Genomic DNA, 22,241 nt, shown 5'->3' on the forward strand with positions numbered 1-22,241 from the left:
CAGAGCTCTGCAGCCCTTCATCACTCCTGTAGTGTTCAGAATCTGGCTATTTGGCAGTGCAGATTAGTGCATCAGATTAGTGCGGATTAGTGCATCTTGAGTGTGCAGCTGGCATTCTGGAGCTCCAACACACTGTGGCCTCCAGCAGCGGCCGCTTTGCAGGTAGCTCTCATCTTCATGGAGCTGATCCTGGGGGAGTCACTGCCTTGTAGTGTGGCTCTACTTTCCCTCAAGATGCCATCCCGCTTCGACTTCCCACCCATGTTTCAGCTGGTACAAGGAAGCTCTGACACCTGGACTGAGTCCACAACTGCATGCTTCATCGGGGAGTTGAGGACCAGAGCTCCAGACCGCTCCCCAGGGCTCTTGGCTGTTGTCTTGTTCCTTGTACCGGCCTCCATCTCCCATGGCCAGCAGTGCTGGAAGTCAGGGTCAGGAGCTCTGGGACGACCTCCTTCTTCATCCCTGCCCCTTCTGCACCTGCAGAAATCTGTTCAAGAAAAACTCCACTTATTGCTTGTTTTTAAATGGATTGCCTATCAGCCTAAGAACAGGGCTCTGGTCTCCGCCCCGAGTAGTAGGGCTATCCAGATTAAAGGAGGGTCAGCCAGTGGTCACTCACAAGGTGGATAGGCAAAAAATTGCATACAAAGCCCTATCTATCTGCGTGAGCTAGTCGCTTCGGATGACTTCAGCCCCACTGAAGGAGAAAGATAGATTTCCAAACCCAGTATTTTCCAACTGAATGTATATAGAAGGGACAAATGTATATATTTAAAGGGGAAAATGTGGATAGTTTACAAAATATATGCATAACATGGCTGAAACTAAGTAGAAATAGTGTACACCAGGGGTAGTCAAACTGCGGCCCTCCAGATGTCCATGGACTACAATTCCCAAATGCTGGCAGGGGTTCATGGGAATTATAGTCTATGGACATCTGGAGGGCCGCAGTTTGACTCCCCCTGGTGTATACAGTCCACACGTCTGTTATTTGTATCCTGTCATAAAAGGTAAAGGTATCCCCTGTGCAAGCACCGAGTCATGTCTGACGCTTGGGGTGACGCCCTCTAGCTTTTTCATGGCAGACTCAATACGGGGTGGTTTGCCAGTACCTTCCCCAGTCATTACCGTTTACCGCCCAGCAAGCTGGGTACTCATTTTACCGACCTCAGAAGGATGGAAGGCTGAGTCAACCTTGAGCCAGCTGCTGGGATCGAACTCCCAGCCTCATGGGCAGAGCTTTCAGACTGCATGTTTGCTGCCTTACCACTCTGCACCACAAGAGGCTCTATCCTGTCATAGTCCATCCATTTATATATCACTTCAAGCTGCATCACAAAAAACTAAAAGAAACCCCCAGAGGTCCAGTTATCATGCTGTAGGAGACATGCGCACGTTATGCCAGTGACTTATACTGAATCATAAGGGTGGCAGAGCATTTTTGGAACTTTCAAAACACTTGAAAGATACTAAAATTCATACAAAAAGGACTACCATTCAAGACACCAGCTTAATTTCTGTGAACAAGTTCTGTACATTCTATAGTTTCTTCCAGCAACAAACCCCTTCATAGGCTCCAAGCCAGTATCTTCTAGCTGTTAATAAACTGTTATTCTCTAGAGTGAAATTAACTGGATCAGGAAGCAAGAATTGTGGTGGGGAGGATCCTTTTCTTTAAAAACAAATAATGCTACACCCAGAGACTAAGCTTCAAATCATTGTCATTTTTATATTGTTTACAAAACATTGTAGACACTTATCAGAAATAGAATTTTATTCATACCCAGGGCTTATCATAACAATCTTTTTGTATACAGTTTAATTGCATTCTCTGGGAGTCCAGTCCATGTTTACTTTCAGCTGCAAATTCAGTGATTCAGATAGAGAACTGAATATGTCCTCATACTCGTTAATCTAACTAAAGTTTCAACTTCTCTCAATTTTTCATGCTTACATCCTAGCATAAGAAGTTACTTCTGGTTTGTGCCACTTCTTTTACCCCAAGCAACATCATCCCTAGAGAAACTGAAATCATTCCACCATCAGAATTCCGTCTGCTACTTTTAGTGGAAATCAAAAGCACACAAATATATCAGAAGAATAAAACCAACCAAAGAAACAAGTCATGTCAGATGAGTACAACTCAATTGAAGCACTTTTAAATCCCTTGGATTTCAAGCAAATATTTAACTCTCTGCTGTTGAATTAAGTGGTGCTTAAAAGTCATAAATTATAGTTGAATTATGTCCAATGTGGAATTTGAGACTGGTTCAGAAATCAGGGCATCATATCTGCCATTTTGTATTTAAATATTAGCACAGAAATAAGGACAAAGGACATGTTTGTACAATCCCATCTCTAAAATATTCCAGAGCAAGACACCTTCTCATTTTGCAATCACTGCTCCTAAGCAGTGTAAGGATATAGGATTAGACTTCATGGTTGGTCAGCCAAACGTGCTGGCATAGCCACAGATCCTTCTCATGTTCTCCTCCTCAAAGCAGATCTTTCCAACTCCAGGGAACTTGACTCTGGAGTCACAAGGCCTGGATGGTTTAACAGCCATGCAGGTTGATAGGGCCTAAAAATGCTTTTCTCTTCCATCACCACAGCTCAGCTGACAAAATGTCACCCCCCACCCCCATTGCAGCCTCCTGCCCTGCATACCTGTTAAAGCATGTGGACCCCAGAGCACCAGAAATAAACTTTTCTAGGGATGGAAATGACTGCTGGAATGGAAGGGGACAGGAAAGAGCCATAATCCTTCAATCCAACCTACACATTTACTATATGAATACACCCATCACAACTGATGTGCATTTATATCTGGCCACCCATAACTCGGTTTAAATTGTCCTGAGAAGACAATAATTATTTACAAAATCATATATTTTGTTTATAAAATCAGATATTGTGAAGCCCAAAATCATGCCACAATATTTTCTCTGAAAAATTCAAATTCAACACCAATATCGGCAGAATAGCTATACAATCTGTACATGGAAGAACTCTGAAGTCTGCAGAATGGGGAAATTAGGGGAAAAAGCAACAGTTTCTATAGCTGTGTATTCCATGTATATTAAATAATTTCTGGCAAATCACCTACAATCACTTGTGTGGGAGGATTTCACTCATCAGCATGAATCAAACTCTCCTCCACGGCAGTTTGTTAGCATTTCATTTTTGTTTCTCTTGGCCTATATTTTTCCTATAGTACTTCATGCATTACTTTCTTCTCTCATACAACTGAGACGGGTGTTTTATTCTTTTCTATTAAAAAATGCCATGTATGTCCAAGAATATTTATCCAGTTCTATGGGCTTTGATGCAATGTGTCCACACGCACAAAAAGAAAATCATTAGATGCTAAGGGCACTGTGACATTTCTGGGATGGTGCAAGAACAAAATTTAAGTACACTGTTTATTGTGCCATTCACAACAATTTTTCTCCTTTGACATCTTTTGAACAATTTTACAAAATCATTCCGTGCTCACCAAAAATTTTAAAAATCTAAATTAACAGCCTGCTTTCCTAAATGGTCATCTACCATTTTGGTCTTTCCTCATAGTCTGGCATTCTAATAGAAGAGACAGTATCTACTGTTAGGCTGATTATGAAATATGAAGCTAGGTTGAGTAACAGATATATTAGCACAGGAGGGAGGACAGGCAATGACTGAAGCAAAAGCAAAAGGGAGGGAGGACAGGCAATGACTGAAGCAAAAGTAACAGTCTGTAATAAAGATTAGAAAACAAAAGATAACAATGAAGCAAATCACAATACAAAGAAAAGAGAAAACCTGGCTTGGACAATGCAGAGAAGGGAAAACTTGGGGAAGAGAGCTGCACAAATGGATCTCGTAAGCAGAATATAGAGATGAAAGATCACATTGCATGGAGAGCCCATGGCTGCATAAGGTGAAAGGTGAAGGGTTTTATTGACAACAACGAGATCAGGGGAAGGATGTTCAGTAAGCAAGAAAATGGGCCAATAACAGATCCCAGCCAATCACTGATTGATTTTACAAAGTCATAACAGTAACTCTGTGTGCCATTTGTCAAGTTTTATTATTATAATAATTCATCACAAGTATAGAATTACTTTCATCTATTTCCAAAAGCATTCAACCTGTCTAGTCTATTAGTAGTCTCTCTGTTTTTTTATAAATACATTATTATAGGCAAGCAAGAGAATAAAGTGCTTAGCAAAGCCAATTTCTTCCATTAAGATTCCTGTGTTCTCTTGATTGGCAGCCAGTGTTTCTTCCCATCAACTGTGAGAAATGGGCCAACAATCAAGGAAGACAGGAGGAAGCTTCGTTACTGAACCTCTTCCTGCTACCTTTGCAGTAGGTTATTAGAGAAAAGAAGCAGGATAAGGTCAGCCAGAGATATCTCAAGGCTCCAGTGCAGCCCGTCACACTCACCAATGGAAACAGGGAGGTTAGTATTTTGCCTGTTGTCCCCTTGTGCAAAAATGCACCATAATCCATCTTTCAATAAATCAGTTCTCCTATGCTGTCTTCAACAAACATCACTTGCCCTCTTGGAAGCATATGCCATACGCGTAATACAGCCATTTTGTAACCTCAGTGCATCTGAGCAGAAAGGAAGGGTAATAAATGTGAAAACATAGAAGGGTGGAAATACACTGGCCAGAGAAACATGCTGTGCTCCGTAGGCACATCAGCACAGAAAACTGAGTGGACACAAGACTGCAACTGAGAGCAGCTAAGGCAGGGTTGGTGTCTCCGTTCTGCTAGCCAGCATACTACTTCTGAGGCATGTCAGGGGCTGCAATGTTCCCTCCATCTACTTTTCTAATAATTTTTAGTGCCACAAGAATTCATATTCCTTCCTTCCCTGGCAAGCATGTTTTCTTTAGAAATAGTTGACAGAAGTTTCTCTCTGTCTCTCCTAAGTTCTGTGCAATATAAATTTATAGAATTCTATTTATATATAACACACTACAGTAGAAAACTATACAAACACATACACACGTGTGTGTGTGTGTGTGCTTGTGCACATACAAACAAATCTATATTACTGTCACTAAGCAGGTCTTAAAGGGCTTAACTGGAACAATGCCAGTGCACATCAGCTATGAGTCTGAACTTCAGCTTTACTATGGCTTGGATCAATTCACTGGTCAGTACAACTGGCCACAAGTGGATCCCTACACATACAGCTACTCATAAACTGAAATCTTCCAACAGCAGCATTCCTTCTCAGGTCTTACAGCATCAATTCTCATATGACACCAATAATAATGCTTACACAAAGATGTCTTTCCGGATAACTCCCAAGTTTCATCTCAGGTCTCAATAGCTAGCAAGAGTGAATTTCTCAGGTAATACTGCAGACGAGGACAACAAAGAATACTACCTAGTGTCCCTGACTAGTACCCTGACCAAGAAGGACCTCGAGGGGGTACAGGTGGTGGCGGATGCCCAAGGAAAGGGTTTGGGTTTATGGGATACGGAGGCTGTGAGGGGACAGAAAAGTTAGGCACTGGAGGTTGGGTAGGATATGGGCACTGTGAATTCCCCCCAGATGAGAAATAAGGAGGCTGCAGAGGCTGAGGAAATCCTGGCATTGATGATGGAGCCCCATAAGGAAGTTGTGGGTAACCAGGCCCAGGAGGAGGTGCTCTAGATGGAGACCAAGGACTTGAAGACGAATTTCCTGTCTGAGACTGGGGTGCTGAACTACCAGAAGAGGTTGGTGGGTATCCAGAACCTGGAGGCAGTTTATAAGGAAATGGGGGTTGGGTATTTGGCTGGGAGGAAGTAACATGGCCTGCTATAGCAGGCGTCCCTGCAAAAGGAGCTGGTTGGAGGTTTCCATGAACTAAAGGGCCAGTAGGCATGTTAGGGGTTAAGCTGTAAGGCAAAGGAAAGGATGGTCCTCCAGATGGGCCGTTCTGTGGCTGCTGTTTTGCAGGTCCAGGTGATGCATGAGAAAGAGGCTGATGGCCAAACTCTGAGCCACTGGCTGGCTCTTGCGAAGACCGAGGCTTTCTCAGAACCTCCTGAAGCTTTTCCACTTTCACCCGCCGTACATGGGACAACTTCCTCATTGAGGAAAACTGCTCAAGGAATATCTCCAATGGCACTTCGCCCTCCAGGAATTTTTCAGCCATTACCTAGAGAAGAAAAGATTAATTTATTAAATGCTCTTATTAGAGATGAGGAACCAGACTCTTTACAATGCTCTTCAAAATGATCTGCTGCAATGAGATTTCTTTATTCAAATTAGCATAAGAACACAAGTATGGTCTACTGGATTAGATCAGTGGGCATCTAGGTCAGGGCAAAGAGGCTTAATGGGATGTTATTTATTATTAGAGTTGCTAAGCATGGCCTGGCAACCAGATGTTGCCTCAGCACTGGCATTCAGAGGTCTCCTGCCTCTCAAGGCACAGGTTCCTTTCAGGCATCATGTCTAGCAGCCACTGATGGGCCTCTCCTCCATGACTTTAGCCTCATTTTAAAGCTAGCTATGCTCATGGCCACCACTACCTCCAGTAGCAACGAATTCCACAGTAGTTACTCTCTGAGTAAAGAAATTTCCTTTCTTCTGTCTTGAACCTATTTCCCAACCATTTCATTAGGCACCCCTGAGATCCAGTACTATGGGACAGTACTATGGATACCCACCAAACTCTTCCACTTTCTTCATGCCATGTGTAATTTTATAAACCTGTATCATGTCTCTTCTTACCCATCTTTTTTATTTCTAGCCTGAAAATCCCAGACTCTCTAACCTAGGGGTTCCCTAAAATGGGTGGTACGCTCCCCTGGAAGCAGTGGAAGGATCCAGAGGGGCAGTGAGGAATTTGATGGTGGGGGGGTCAGTGAAAAACTGGTGGGCAGTATGGGGACAGTGAAGAATCTGGGAGCAGTGGAGCATAGCAGCCTTACTCTTTCTGCTGCAGCTGTGTTTTCCTAGCCAGATACATTCTAAAGAGGCTTGATATTGCCTCCCTCTGGGTATTCATGACCCTTGACTTCCTCTCGTTGGTCTCCCATCCCAGTGCTGATTTAGGGCCAACCATGCTTATCTTCCTGAAGGAAATGACAGCTTCAGAAGATGGGCTGGAGAGGATCATATTCCTGCTGACCTTCTTCCCCTCCTCAGACTCTATCCTTCGCAGGATCCACCATAGAGCTCCAGGAATTTCATAACCCAGAGTTGGGAAACCTTTGGGAGGTTGGGAAAGCCTTCTCTCCTGCTTGCTCCTAGCCATGTGATTTTTCCATTGTTCGCTTCTCTCTTTCCCCGTTTGCCTTTCTCCCCAATGAGGACCTAAAGTGGCTTTTCTCCCGACTAAAATGTGGCCAATGCACAACTAAAAAATAAGTGTAAGTAATGCATTGTGTTTTAAATTTGCAACAGATGTAACACCAGGAAAGAAATAGGTGGGGGGGGGGGAGGCAGTAGCACTAGGAATGTGGCCTGGGAGCCAAGGAGGCGGCAAATCAAAAACATTTGGGAACCACTTGTTTACTGGAAGTGTTTTGGCTACTTAAGAATCAGATACATGGTTAGGAAAGGATGTATTAAGACTTTTTGACATTATTTTACATGTAATAAATTTGTAAAAAAAAATCAGGATAAATTCTCAGGTTAGGGTAAACGTAGGCATGGATCCGGTTGTAGAGTCCATAGGTTTAGTGGGAGCATTAGGGCGGGGGAAGACTCGGTGACATGGGCCATGAGATGTCTAAATATTTTTAACAATATTTTACATGTATAAATACGTAAAAAAAAAAACCAAGGGATTTATATTATGGTAAGTTCTCAGATTAGGGTTAGTTTAGGTATGGTATGGCTGAAGTTGGAGTGTTTGTAGGTTTACTGGGAGTGTTAGGGCAGGGGAAGCCTCAGTGACGTGGTTAGGAAAGGCCAGGGGATGTATATTTTTGACATTATTTTGCATAATGTATGCAAAGATATGTAAGAAAAATACAAATTTATATTAGGGTAAATTCTCACTTATGGCATGGGCCAGGTTGGGAAGTTTGTAGGTTTACTGGGAGTGTTAGGGCTGTGGAAGACCTAGTGGCATGGTTAGGAAAGGCCATGAGATGTATAAATATTTTTGACATTATCCATAAAAAAATATGGGGAAAATAAGGATTTATCAGGGTAAATTTTAGGGTTAGGATTAGCTTAGGGATCAGTTGGGTTGGGGAGTTTTTTGGTCTACTGCGATCCTTAGGTCTGAGCAAGACTTAGTGGCATGGTTAGGAAAGGCCATGGGATAGATAAATATTTTTGACATTTCAGATGTAAAAAGTATGTAAAATACAGTTTGGTGAAGTGGTTAGGAGCGCGGACTTCTAATATGGTGAGCTGGGTTTGATTCCCTACTCCCTCAGACGCAGCCAGCTGGTGACCTCGGGCTCGCCACGGCACTGATAAAGCTGTTCTGACCGAGCAGTAATATCAGGGCTCTCTCAGCCTCACGTACCTCACAGGGTTTCTGTTGTGGGGAGAGAAAAGGGAAAATGACTGTAAGGCACTTTGAACTCCTTTGGGTAGAGCAAAGAACTAACTCTTCTTCTAAAAAATAGTGATTTATATCAGGGTAAATTCTCAGGTTAACATAGGTATGAGTCAAGTTGGGGAGTTTGTAGGTTTACTAGGAGCGTTAGGGCTGCGGACTTAAAGACATGGTTAAGAAAAGCCGTGGGATGTATAAATATTCTTTTACATTATTTTATATGTCAAAAATACTAGGAATTTATACTAGGAATTCTCACGTAAAGATTAGCTTAGGCATGGATGGGGAGTTTGTAGGTATACTGGGAACATTAGGACTAAGGAAGATTCAGTGACCTGATTAGGAAAGGCAATAGGATGTATAAATATTATTTGATGTTTTATATGTAAAAATGTGTAGAAAAATATTAATTTGCATCACAGTAAATTTTAAGGTTATGGTTAGCTTAAGCATAGGTTGGGTTAGGGAATTTATAGGTTTAATGGATGCATTAGGGCTGGGCCAGACTTAGTGACATGTTGAGGAAATGGGATATATAATTATTTTTGGCATTACTTCACTTGTTAAAAATATGTAAAAATATAGGGATATTACATCAGGGCAAATTAGTGACATGGTTAGGAAAAGCCACGGGATGTATAGATATCTGTTCACATTATCCTTAACACGCCCGCGGCGCCACGGCACCGCGGACTAAATAATTCGTTAAGCCCTCAGGCGGAGGGCTTTGTCCGTGATGAGGAAGGGGCCTAATTGGCCCCCTCCTCCTGACAGACCATCGGCTAGGCCAATTCCTAGGCTGCTGAAGGAAGCAACTGCGAGCCGCGCGGAGCGCGGCTCACAGTTGCTTCCTTGAGGGCGGCCTGACACAGAGCGCGGCTGCTGGGGGCTCCCTGCCCGGCAGGCTGATGCTGTGAGAGGCGCGAAGCGCCTCTCGCAGCATCAGCCCCCTGACACACGGAGCCCCGGCAGCCGCGCTCCGCACGGCTGCGGAGGCTCCGTGGTCTAGCGCCCGCTGCATTTAGCTGCAGCGGGCTTGATTACTAGTTTTACATATAAAAAGTATGTAACAATTAGGGATTTATATCAGGATAAATTAATGTACAGTATTTGCTGTCATATAAGACTACTTTTCCCCCCTGAAAAACATGCCTCCAAGTGGGGGGGGGGGTCGTCCTGTACGCCGGGTTCACTTCAGTTGGGATAGACATAGCTGGCCATAGTGGCCCATAGTAGTGTAATGTAATGTAACAAGCTCTATATTTTGAGTGGAAATGTTGGGGGGTCGTCTTATACGCTGGCAAATACGGTATCTTAACACCGCCCATGTCACCGCGGGCGCCACCGACTAAATAAAACGGTAAGGCGTTCTGAGGCGGGATGTGTCCGGGATGAGGAAGGGTCCGGATTGGACCCTTCCTCCAGACAGACAATCGGAGGGACCAATCGGCAGGCGCGATTTGTCCCTCCGAATCCCAGCCCCGAGCAACTGCTGCTTCTTTGCCGCCAACCGAAGCGCCTCCGACACGTCAGGCCGCCCACAAGGGAGCCCCCGGCAGCCACGCACAGCGCGGCTGCTGGGAGCTCCCTACAACACAAACCTCCGAGGAGCAACCCCCCCCCCAAAAAAAAGCCAAAAAGCCCCACTCTCGCCGAGTCAAGCCGCCGGTCTGGGAGCCCTTGGCAGTCGCGCGCAGCACAGCTGCCGGGGGCTCCCTACAACACAAACCTCCGAGGAGCAACCAAAACAACACAAAAAAAAGCCGAAAGCCCCAAAGAGTCGCGTCAGGAGCCGTCGAGGAGCACCCGTCCTCCGACGCGTGCGCACAGCGCGCCTGCCAGGGCCTCCCTGCCCTCCTGGCTGCAGAACAAAACAAACCTTCGAGGAGCCACCGAAAGAAAAGAAAAAAAACCAGCTGACAAGCACCGCCGAGCCGCGTCAGGAGCCGCCGAGGAGCACCCGTGAAGAGCCGCGGATCCGCCGGCAGCCTCCTCTTACAGGTAGCCTTCCGCCCCTCGCTTGCCCCTCGCTCTGTCCCTGCCTGCTAGCGCCCATTGTATTCTTTATACAATGGGCTTTTTTACTAGTCTATTTATAATTTGATTTATGGCTATAAATCCACTCCTGTAAAAGACGTGGAAGATAACATACATAAAACCTCACAATAAAATTCCCTTAGTCATAAAACAATTTAAAAAACAGATTAAGTCAAACTATCACACCAGCAGTATTATCCTTCCTTCCCTTCCCCTTCAACAGGCCGCACTCCATCTTGGGGGGTTACTGAGGAGCAACCCGATATACAGGTTGGCTCAGGAAGGAGCCCTCAACTTTACTGGCCCCAGTCTCAACTGAAGACCCGATGGGAGAGCTCTGTCTTGCAGGCCCTGCACAACTGTGAGAGCTCTGTCAGGGCCCTCAGCTCTCCTTTCGTAACCATGTCACTACGTTTTCAAACAGGCTTAATCCTCCCACTAAATCTAAAAAAAAACCCCAAGACAACCCACATCTAAGCTAGCCCTAAACCTAAAATTTATCCTTATATAATCACTATATTTTTAACATATTTTTACAGGTAAAGGTATCCCCTGTGCAAGCACCGGGTCATGTCTGACCCTTGGGGTGACGCCCTCTAGCGTTTTCATGGCAGACTCAGTATGGGGTGGTTTGCCAGTGCCTTCCCCAGTCATTACCGTTTACCCCCCAGCAAGCTGGGTACTCATTTTACCGACCTCGGAAGGATGAAAGGCTGAGTCAACCTTGAGCCGGCTGCTGGGATCGAACTCCCAGCCTCATGAATAGAGCTTTCAGACTGCATGTCTGCTGCCTTACCACTCTGCGCCACAAGAGGCTCTTTATTTTTACATGTAAAGTAACGTCAAAAATATTTATACATCCCACAGCCTTTTCTAACCATGTCACTGAGCCATTCCCAGAGCTAACACTCCCAGTAAACCTCATCATATGGCAAAAAAGGAGAACTGTGAGCACATAGGAGCATACATGCTACTTCTCCACTCCACAGCCACAGCGAAGCAGGCCAAAGAGAAGCCTTGGCTTCTTCAGACAACAATACACATCTGCCACCTTTACATATCACTACTCTAAAATATCAGTGGCAACTGTGTAAAACTCCTCAATACGAGATAAGGCCAGTCTAGCACCTGCATTTGAAGTCCTCCGTGCTTTGATGTACAGTTACACCTCAAAGACTAGGCACCAGAGCAGTGAGAGACAGCCAAGAAAGAGAACAGGCATGACTCATGGCCACACTCAGCCTTGCTGGTTCTCCAGCCCAGGAGTGCCACAAGCTCCTGCTGCCTGCACTACTCATATCACCCATGGCGCAGATTGGCCACCTACATTCTAGCAAAGAGCGAAGCCCTGACTCTATAAAAGCAACCTGTGTGGCTTGCTCCTGACACTCAGGAGTGCTGCTTTGAACAGGGCTTCTAACAGGGAAGATGAGTTCAGTGCAGCAGGTTGAGGAGAAGCAGAAGAGCGAGAGCAGGAGAGAACCTCTATAGTCAGAATCCCCTGAGAAGAGACATATAAGCTCCACATCAGCAGGGAGGGGGATGTGCTACAGAAATCTGCACTAGGTCAGGTAAGTGGAGTCTTTCACTCTAAAACACTTTTAAACAACTAGCTAGATATGTAGGAAGAAAGCCAAGATGGGAGTGGGGCTTAGCCAGTGCTTTGCAGGGCAGAAATCATGGGTGTGTGCTCAATGCCTGGAGCACTTTGTTCTCAGGAAGCAGGTTTGTTCCCTTGAGGCTAGGGTTGCCCACCTGAAGAAGCTGAGGTAGAGAGAAAGGTTTAGATATGAGACCTACAGAAACTTCCAAGACCAGTCCTGTATTGACCAGTTAGGCTGTAAGTTCTTGGTTCCCCGCTGGATCCCTTTGTAAAAACAGATATAACATTTGCTACACTCCAGTCTTGATGACTAAGGTAGGACACGAGAAAGATTTATAAAATTATGCACAGGGTGAAAAGAACTTTTTCTTCCCCTTCCAAAGCACTGGAATAAATTGATGAGCAGTAGATTCAGGGCAGACAAAAGAAAATACCTATTTACACAAGAGACTACAGGAATAGACAACTTTAAAAGGGATCAAGCAGATTCATAAAATAAACATCTACTGGTAACTATCTGCCATGGTTTCTAAAAATTTCCACAGTCAAAGACAGTTAACCTCTGAATCCCAGTGCCAGGAGGCAGCATCATGGAAAGGCCTCAGCCAATATGCCCTGTTGTTGGCCCTCCAGAAGAACTAGTTGGCCACTGTATGAAGCAGCATATTGGACTAGACGGACCACTGGTCTGCTCCAGCAGGGTTCTTGTTATGTTCCCAATAAGGAAAATCCTTAAGCTAATTTCAAAAAGGCATGGAACGACAATCCCCATGCCCAGGGTGATGGTTAGTATCTATGCTGTCAGAGCTGGGGGTAGAGAGATACAGTCCTAGATCAATAAGGCTAGGTCAAAAAGTGAAAAGGCTCAGCTGTTGAGTGACCTTATAAAAGCAGAATTTCTAACCTCAGATTCTTCTTCAATTTTCTGTCCTTCAATTTGCAGCAAATTTAACAGGGTGCTAGGCTTCACTGCAACAGAGAATTTCTCTGTGGAAGAAACAGAAAACAATGAGTTAAAATAAATGAACATTTCACTTCCTCTTCATCTTATACTCGTGGATGATGGAATGCAAACATACACAACACACACCAGGATCACCACCTTGAAACCAAGGCAAGGGGCCTGCTCCTGTAGGAATCAGCATTCTGGAACACCTCAGAACTAAGGAAGGATAGCAGGGGTGGAGAGAGTGACACAGCAAAACAAACAGCTCTGTTCTCCCTGTATACTGCATCAGGCAGGTGCAAATGTCACCAAAGCCTTACTTAGAGGGAATCAAGCTTTTTCTCAGTCACTCTCCCTTATCAAGCACACAAAAGAACCTGTCTGAGTCAGGCATCGTCAACACTGAAGTTTATTCACATTCCCCAATATCAAAATAAATAACAGTAAATGGTCCACATAACCCACCCCACTGGGAGACAAAGACCTGAACCTTTACCTAGTTTTGCTTTCTGCTCCTGACATCGCTCCACCAGCTTTTGCAGATCCTGATACTTGTCAGAGAGGTTTGCACGTCCTGTTTCCAGGGGTTCCTGAAACGTCAGGTTCTGCTCTGCCAAGCTACGATTTGTGGCCAGAGCCATCTCTCTTTCCAAATGCAAATTCTGGACCTGAGAAAGATGAGCCATACTTAGAGAGAAGTAGCTTCTCTTAATTTCAGCATCCTTCACCCAAGTTTTATTGACTTTCATGGATACCTCATCAGACTCCAGTGCCAAACGCTCAATCTCTTCTGAATCTTCCTGTAGTTTCTTCAGCTCATCTACCGTCTTGTCTTTGAATGTCTCCATCTTTAGGGAGACTCATGAACTTCTCTGGGGTGAGAAAAACAACATGTGTAATAACTGTTTTCACCTATAACTACATTAACAAGCCACAACAAAAAGAATCATAAGCCTGGCCAAATTCCTTGTATTTAATAATGGAATTAACATTTATTTACATTACACTATCAATGACATAGTGCATCTCAGAATTCAAGATGAGTCACCACCCTAAGATCTTACACCCTAAAATGGCTATGAGAGAGGCAACTAAGGCAGAAGGGAGAGGTGGATACAGGGATAAAGAAGAGAAGAATATGCATTCAGTGCAGGCATACAATTTGGGCTTGGTTTCAATAGGGGAGTGGCATTAAATTGTTGCAGTTTATTGAATGTGTGAGTTTGAAAGAGATTCTTAGGGAATAAGAGAGGTGACAAGTGTTCTGACAGGCAGTTAACTTCCAGGTATAAGGGGAAGCCAGAGGAAAAAGGCAGAACCACCTGATAGTGTAGAATTCTTTGGACAGCCAACAGTGGAGAATCTGCAATTCAAAGACTGAGATATGTAAATATCTGAGGAAGGTTATTGCATAGGATTGAAGATTCTGCTGTCATTATTGTCAGCTTATATATCCCTACAAATGCATTAAGCAAAATATGTAGAAGTTTCATACTGCAAGTACAATGATGCTCATCCACCTTTCCCCCAACTATACACTCTGGCCATAAAAGTTTAACTTTGTGTGAAAACATCTCCACAAAGCCATGATATTTACCTCTCAGTTTTGCTAACACAATGGCGTTACACACAAGTTATATATGATAACCATCATGCACAGGTAAAACAAGCCTGTGTTAACTTGATTCCCGGGGCTCACCATGACTCTTCACATATTGAGTAATGCTTGTAGAATCATTGCCCAATCTGTGAAGGTTATAGCGTTGCCAGCATGTACACAACACAGAACACAACATGTAAGACTGATAAAATCTCTCTCTCAACTACAGCTTGTTGTCTCAAAACGCAAACTAGAGAAAAAGAAGGACCTATATAGACCATATCAGGGCAAAAGAACTTTAAGAAAGGATAACATAATCTGTTTAAATATACTGTCATATCTGCAAACAAAGAGGGGGAACCAAACATACATACAAACTCCTTGGGATCTTCTCTCACTCTGTTTTTATTTTAAACACAATGGAGATTCAAGCTAATCCTTTCTCCATACTTCCTGCTCCCTGGAAACAGCCATTGTATAACTGCCTGAATAATCATAGTTCTTATTTACCTTTAAAAAATTATTTGTGCCACAATGTCAGACCTACAAACACAGGCCATCTTCAAACTGTGTTTGTATGCTGTTTTAGACACTGGCTGTTAATAAATTTTCTCTATCATTTCAGACAGACCTGTATTAGAAACTGAGTGCTAGCAGAATTTATTTACCTGTTCATACGAACCCACTAGTGCTGGGTAAGCAGAGTATGGTTGAGCTGTTTTTGAGGGAAACGGCTTTATTCTGTTTTCTGTCCCTTTGCTTGAGTTTCTGAATCGCTGTGGTATACTGCTATAAATGTCTTCAGAGAGAGTCATTAACTGAAGGAAATTCGCTGTATGGATGGAAATTCACTGTATGAAACCACCATCCCTATATCACTTTACTCAAAACCAAGTCAGCAATTAATAACATCTGTTTTAGAATAGTAGGAAAAAAATCTTAAAAGTGCCCTCCTTTATTCTACCATAGTTTCTTTCATTAAAGAAATAATTAATGCATAGTATTCTGTCTTCATATCACGTATTCTAGAAACAAACTTGTGTGCATGGGGCCACAACTGGATGGAAGAAACCCCTTTTTACCAAGGGGGCAGGGGAGATTCCATTCCAGAGTGACTACCCCTTTGGGGAAAGATCAACAAGGAAGCACTTCACATATGTAGATGTTTTAAGGGTAGGTCTACATTTGTTAATTGTGAATGCAACAAATAAAATGGAAAACACATCTAAGTTCATTAGGAAGCCATGACTGATCACCATTCTTGCTTGAGTTATATGCCCAACATCGTTCAGTTTTCCTCTATTACACACACTCAATAATAAAAATAAATACATCCAGTTTATTTAGCAACCCCCCTGGTGAACTCCACAAATGACTGGGAAGAATCTGCCCATTAGCAGACATTGGTAAGGAAAGATGAAATCTACCAAGAGTTGTGGGTCAATGGCAGAGTACCTGCTGTGCATGCAGAGGGTCCCAGGTTCAATTCCAGACACTGTTGCCCCTCAGAGTAGACAGCACTGAGTTTCCTAGAAATTTACCATGCAAACAAGACTCAGTTATGTCAAGGTAGTAGAGATTCATTTTCTTCATATCTTTACATGGGAAGAACAAAAATGGGTCACCACAATCAACTGTTTTATGCTGTAGACAAGAGTAATTCACAATGATCTGCATTAAGCACCATCATTAAATCCAGTCCAAAACTTGGGTGGATGGTGAAAGCAGCAAGACTGGGCCACCCACAGACAAGGGAAAGGTCTCTACCTCTTTGGGGATTGGCCAACAATGCAGAAAAAAACCTAAATTAAAGGGGGGAGGAAAGAACAGCCTGATGAGGGTAAAACATGCTCTAAAAGGGGAAGAAATTTGAAAGCAACTTTCAAGGGGGGGGGGGGGAGGACAGGAGAAATCAGCCTGCTCAAGTGCCAGACAGGTTAATAGCCTCCTGGAAAGGAGAATTTCCACACTGCTCCTCCTTTGCCCCCAGCTTGTTAACAAACCCACATACAATTCAGTACTTCGTAAATATGACAGGCAATAAGACCATGCTGTCAACAGATATGTTGCAAACACACTCCATAATGGACTGTTAGGACTGGGAGAAAAGTAAGCCTGTTATCAACCATAAATGTTTATCTTCATAAAAGAGATCACCATGAGGGACATTACTATGAACCATCTATGCTGGCATTGTGTCACTGACTGGCGTGAGACGCATAAGATGCCGAGGGGCTATGGGCCAGGACTAATACATGTACCAGAGCATGAGAAAAAAAAGTACAATTGTATAATTACCAACAGATCAGATACCTGGGCTAAGCGTTTCTAGTGTCATCTTTTTTTTTTCTTTCTGTAATCCCAACTTTGATGCTAGTCAAAGGAAAGGCGTTAGCCACTTTTCGGAAGTGGAGCAACACCCACTCGCGCCCAGGTTAATCTGAGCCACGGATTTGCTCCCGAGGCAGTTCTCAGCGAGCACCAGCAAAAGGCAGATGCCACCGAGCATTTGCACAGAGCAGAGCGGCTTCCGCATGCAAAACCCCCCCCCCCCCAGACACACACACCCTGGGCCGTGCGGGCCTTTCATTTTTGGAAGCGAAGTCAGAAGAGTGCCCCGCCCCCCGCCGTGGAGGGTCCTCTCGCCGCCAGCCCTTGCTCTGCCACAACGACGCTCCCGGCTGGAGCCCCGTGCAGGCGGGGGCGCGGGCTGGCTGAGAGGCTCCGGGCAGCCAGGGCGCTCCCTCGCCCGCCCGCCCGCCCGAAGTCTCCTTTCTCGAAGGCAGCCCGGTGGAACTCTTTGCCTCCCCCCCTCCTCCGGCGGAGGCGCACGGCAGGGCTCAGGGACAAACAGGCCCGGGGTCGGGACTCACCGCGCGGAACTCGCAGGACAACGGGAGATGCGGCAAGGCGAGGAGTCCCCGACCACCAAGGGCTTCCGGCTTCCGGCTAGGGGCCGGAAGCGCTGCGTTCTTCTTTGAATATTGTGGGGGGGAGTCGGGCGAGGCCTTTTGGCGTCACTTCCTCCCGTGGCCCGCTGGACTCGAGGGCGGCGTTCCCGGGACTTCGAGCGGGCGGCTTCGCGCGCTGTGGGGTGTCTACGGCTACGAGTGAAGTGGCTGACGCGTGTTTTATTTCCAGGGACCCGCGAGAGAGTGGAGAGGCTGGCTTGTAACAGCTTTGCTTTCCAGCGCTGAGAAAGAAGCATTACAATCCTATGATGCAATGAGGAGGTTTTATTTTTAAAATTCCTTAGAGGCGGGGGAGGCAACATTTATTTGGCTTTTTCGCAGGATAATCATAAATTAGCAGCACAACAAAATTCGAGTGTCTGAGGAAGTGTGTCTGCACAAGAAAGCTCGCGTCTTGAATAAAGCTTTGTTCAGCTTTGGCTGAAGGGTGCCACTGGGATTTTGTTGTGCTACCCACTTGACCATAAGTTAGCAGATGAAGCTTTGCTTCTGTTCTGAGTTTTAAACACCTCAACTGCAGAAACAAAGAGAGCTTCATCTGCTAACTTTCTGGTTAGTGTAGGCTTTCTGAACCTTGGAGTTTTTTTGATGGTCCTGGAAGGGTTTCCTGAATGGATAGGAGTTAATTAAGTTTGTATATATATATTTAAATAATGATATGCATTAAACATTTATCAGGTGATAGGACCATATATGGTCTTGTAGACCAGTCTACCCCTCTCGAAAGTGGCCAAGGTTGGGCCTGGACGGGGTGGGAAGGGGAGGGACTCCAGGTGTACACAGCTATGCTTCCCAACCATTGTGCCATTTCTAGGGTTTCTCAAAGTCTGAATAATGTTTCAGGGGGTTCTCAATAGTAAAAAAGTTGATGAAAGCTGGATTTGTGGGTAGGCTTTAAAGACACTACTAGAACATTGTTGGTAGAAAAAGCTAGTGATGCTTAGTTGTAGTCTGCTTTTTGGACTACTCACGTAAGCAAGGTAACATGAATACATGCTAAAAGAAACAACAGGATCTATTGATTCCTTCCCAAACCTGTAGGAATGCATTGAGTTTTTGAATGGCCATTGGAAATTTATAATGCTAGGTTGATTGCTAAATTTATAGTTGGCAGACTATCGTGCTTTTCTGCCCTTCCACCTTAACATTAATAACATTCTAGAAGAATTATAGATCCAACATTCAACACAATAAAGTATTAAACTTACAAGAAATAAAGTGTGTGGCAAAAATGTGTTGGCTTTCTTGTTTAATTACTTGTCAAGAATGTTGTTTTGAATAAACATTTGTGAATGAGGACACCGGACTCACTTTGTTCTATTTTTGAATGGTGTTATCCATACAATTTCATTATGCTGCAGCCCTTGTTGATCATCTGCTGCTTCTCTACCAAACTGATCAGAACCACTGTACACTATGCGTCTACATAGCCAGTCTCATGGTGACTATTCAGTAGCCTTAGACCACTGTCTATATTCAAGCTTTTATGGTACAATGCCAGAATGAAGAGCATGGATAGCTGTCTTCTGGATGTGTCTCTATTCTCTGTGTTGCATGTATTTAACTTTAGAGGAGTTAAATTCCTATTTCATACTAGTAACTGTATGCTGTAATATACACCTTTATCATGTGCCACAAACTTGATCTGCATTTGGATGTAACACTTTCCACTAGCTGCTGTTAAGGTCTTTAGGGACAAGGATTCAAGAGCTCTTTGGAAGAACACCTTTGCTGCCTATGATAACAGAATTGCTTGCTTTCCTTTGCTACTATGCAGCCTGCAAAGCAAGAGATACGAGTTCACTATCTTTAGTTTATCAAATAAAGATTTAGAGGTTAGTTGATTTCAGCCTTGTGCCTGCTATTAGGAAAGTACTGGGTACTTGAAGACTCCAGTCTCTAACCAAGAAGGAAAGGAATTACAAATGGTTAAATTACCAGTTATTGGCCTGTATATAGAGAATGTAGCCTAATGCTTAGAGTAAATGAAATGTTAAATACATGTCTTCATTTCTGAATGGGAGGGAAGGACTAGAGAAGAAAATAGAAGCCAAACCCAGCCTGTGCATACCCAGAGATCATGAAGATGTAATATAGAGAGCACCGAGAAAACAAATGGCTGTCTTAAATAGGATGAATCAAAGCTACAACAAATAGGATAGCAGTTAGGGTGCTTGTTTTGGATATCATGTGATATTTTAATTTGAGTATGTGACAGCTGTGCAATAAAACTTGACTGACAGATCAGCTAACATTCTTTATCCAGGTGTATTATTAGGGTTACCAGCTCCAGCTTGAGAAATAACTAGGAATTTAGGGGTAGTGACTGGGGAGGGGGAGCCCCCACACCTAATCCACTCTGAACAAGAATACAGGAAGTCCCCATGTTATTAGTGGGTTGGGGCTCAGAACTCACATACATTTTCCCATAGAGATACATGTACTAGAGATGGTGGTTACGTTCTCTCAGGTAAGCACATATAAATTTAGAACATAGCTGAAATGATATATGTTTGCAATGAGAAATAGGGAGACAATACTGTCATTAAAAAAGGTAAAGGTATCCCCTGTGCAAGCACTGGGTATGTCTGATCCTTGGGGTGACGTCCTCTAGCGCAGTGGTCCCCAACACCCGGCCCGGGGACTGGGACCAGTCCGTGGATCAGTCAATACCGGGCTGCGGTTCCTCCTCGTCCTCCTCCCCGGCTGCTGCCTCAGGGGCTGCCCTGCCACTCTGTCGCCGGCTCACCTTTGGTGCTCTCCAGCGGCTACCATGTCTGGGGCTCCCCCTCGGCACTGCACAGCTGCTGCTGGCAACCCCCCCACGGGTGGCAGGAAGTCAGGGGTGCCGGCGGGAAAGCAATTGTAGCAGGAGCTCAGGCGGCGGTGGTGACGTCTCTTGGCAAAAGAATATCCCCCCGGGCCTCAATAAAATTATCAAGTGTTGACCGGTCCCTGGTGATAAAAAGGTTGAGGACCACTGCTCTAGTGTTTCCATGGCAGACTCAATACGGGGTGGTTTGCCAGTGCCTTCCCCAGTCATTACTGTTTACCCCCCCCCCCCAGCAAGCTGGGTACTCATTTTGCCACCCTTGGAAGAATGGAAGGCTGAGTCAACCTTGAGCCGGCTGCTGGGATCTGTCTCATGGGCAGAGCTTCAGACTGCATGTCTGCTGCCTTACCACTGCACCACAAGAGGCTCTTATTATTATTATTATTATTATTATTATTATTATTATTATTATTATTTAATTTCTAGACCGCCCTTCTCCCAATAGGTCTCAGGGCGGTTTACAACATAAATAGTTAAAACACAATAAAATCCCCATAAAAACCCCAATTAAAAGTTACATATAACATAACATATAGCGGCGGTGGTCACAATTCTGATCTTAGTTCAGCCTGGTGGGGAGAATAATGTTCAGAAGAGGGTGGCACCAATACAATAGATCTAACCATGATCTCGGTGTTAGAGATCTCAATATTGGAGGGGATCCTCTGATGGGTTAGTGGGAGAGCTGCCCTGGCCTCAACCATATGCCTGGCGGAAGAGCTCCGTCTTACAGGCCCTGCACAATACCATGCAGTAATTAAACAAGATGGAAAGGAACTATATTTGCATGCTGGTGTTACCTTGCTTACAGAAAGCTGCTTTAAGTAAAGAAGCTAAGGATGCACAGCACAGAGTCGGGTGGCCAATCTGCAGCTTTCCAGATGTCTATGGACTACAACTCCCATGATTCCCTGTCAGCACACATAGGGTACCCTGTGGATGCTGGCAGGGGATCATAGGAGTTGTAGTCCATGGACATCTGGAGAGCTGCAGTTTGGCCACCCCTTAGGGAAAGGGAGTCTTTCACAATTGAAGCTAAAATGGTTTTGCTTTTTGGCTGGCAGCTCCTGAAAGAATTTTTAAAAACCAAAGGGGGATGGTGGCCAATTCAGCACAAATCAAAAGGCACTTTGCTGAAACTTTGTCTTGGAATGGAGGTTAAATTCTCTCTACTAACAAGCTATGCCTAGTACCAGGCAACAGCTGATAAGTAGCTAGTCTTTCAAATAACATTTAACTTCTTGCCATTTTCATTATTAAGATAAAGGAACAAATATGCTTTAAGAGGGCATCATGACAATATCAGACTGATATAAAGTTCACCTCAGTCCTCCAACCATTTTGTTCGTGGTTACTTGGAAAACATCATCAGTTTCTTGAAGTTTGCTTGTCCAGAGCAGTTCAAGATCCTGATAGCATTAATGAGAAAGTAAATTCTGTTGTCGGCTCAAAGTTCTGGGACAGAGGACCTGTGTAGATAAAACAATCCCACTTTCCAAGCAATTCGAGATAGTGGCCAGTACCAGGAGAACCAGAGGGTTAAGTCACAACTTCACTGTTCGGGGCTGATGCAGTCCTCACTCCAGCCCTTGCAGGAACCACTCAGAGCTGGGACACCCCATGGGCTGATGGCAATGAAAAATGTAACAGCACCGTAAAACTGTTCAAGGAGAGAAAGGGGCAAAAAGGAGAGAATGGAGCTATTGCTGCTGTGGAAGGACTACCTTGTTTTTGGGA

General features: G+C 44.4%; 1 protein-coding gene across 3 annotated transcripts; it reads right to left on the reverse strand.

Moving 5' to 3' along the window:
• Nucleotides 1–1,712: 1,712 nt before the first annotated feature.
• On the reverse strand, nt 1,713–17,716 carry VPS37C (VPS37C subunit of ESCRT-I). 3 transcript variants are annotated; one of them, XM_077321131.1, is made up of 7 exons: nt 17,573–17,716; nt 16,155–16,228; nt 15,368–15,531; nt 13,855–13,971; nt 13,596–13,767; nt 13,058–13,140; nt 1,713–6,149 (listed from the first exon to the last, which is right to left on the reverse strand). In XM_077321131.1, the coding sequence occupies exons 4-7, from the start codon at nt 13,945–13,947 to the stop codon at nt 5,403–5,405; spliced, it is 1,095 nt and encodes a 364-aa protein (XP_077177246.1). In that variant the 5' UTR covers nt 13,948–13,971; nt 15,368–15,531; nt 16,155–16,228; nt 17,573–17,716; the 3' UTR covers nt 1,713–5,402. The 3 variants fall into 3 exon arrangements, with proteins under 3 accessions (XP_077177246.1, XP_077177247.1, XP_077177249.1); XM_077321132.1 differs by lacking the exon at nt 17,573–17,716 and adding an exon at nt 17,013–17,203; XM_077321134.1 differs by lacking the exon at nt 15,368–15,531.
• Nucleotides 17,717–22,241: the final 4,525 nt, after the last annotated feature.

This window comes from Paroedura picta, chromosome 2, assembly GCF_049243985.1.
Source record: "Paroedura picta isolate Pp20150507F chromosome 2, Ppicta_v3.0, whole genome shotgun sequence".
NCBI classification, from domain to species: domain Eukaryota; kingdom Metazoa; phylum Chordata; class Lepidosauria; order Squamata; family Gekkonidae; genus Paroedura; species Paroedura picta.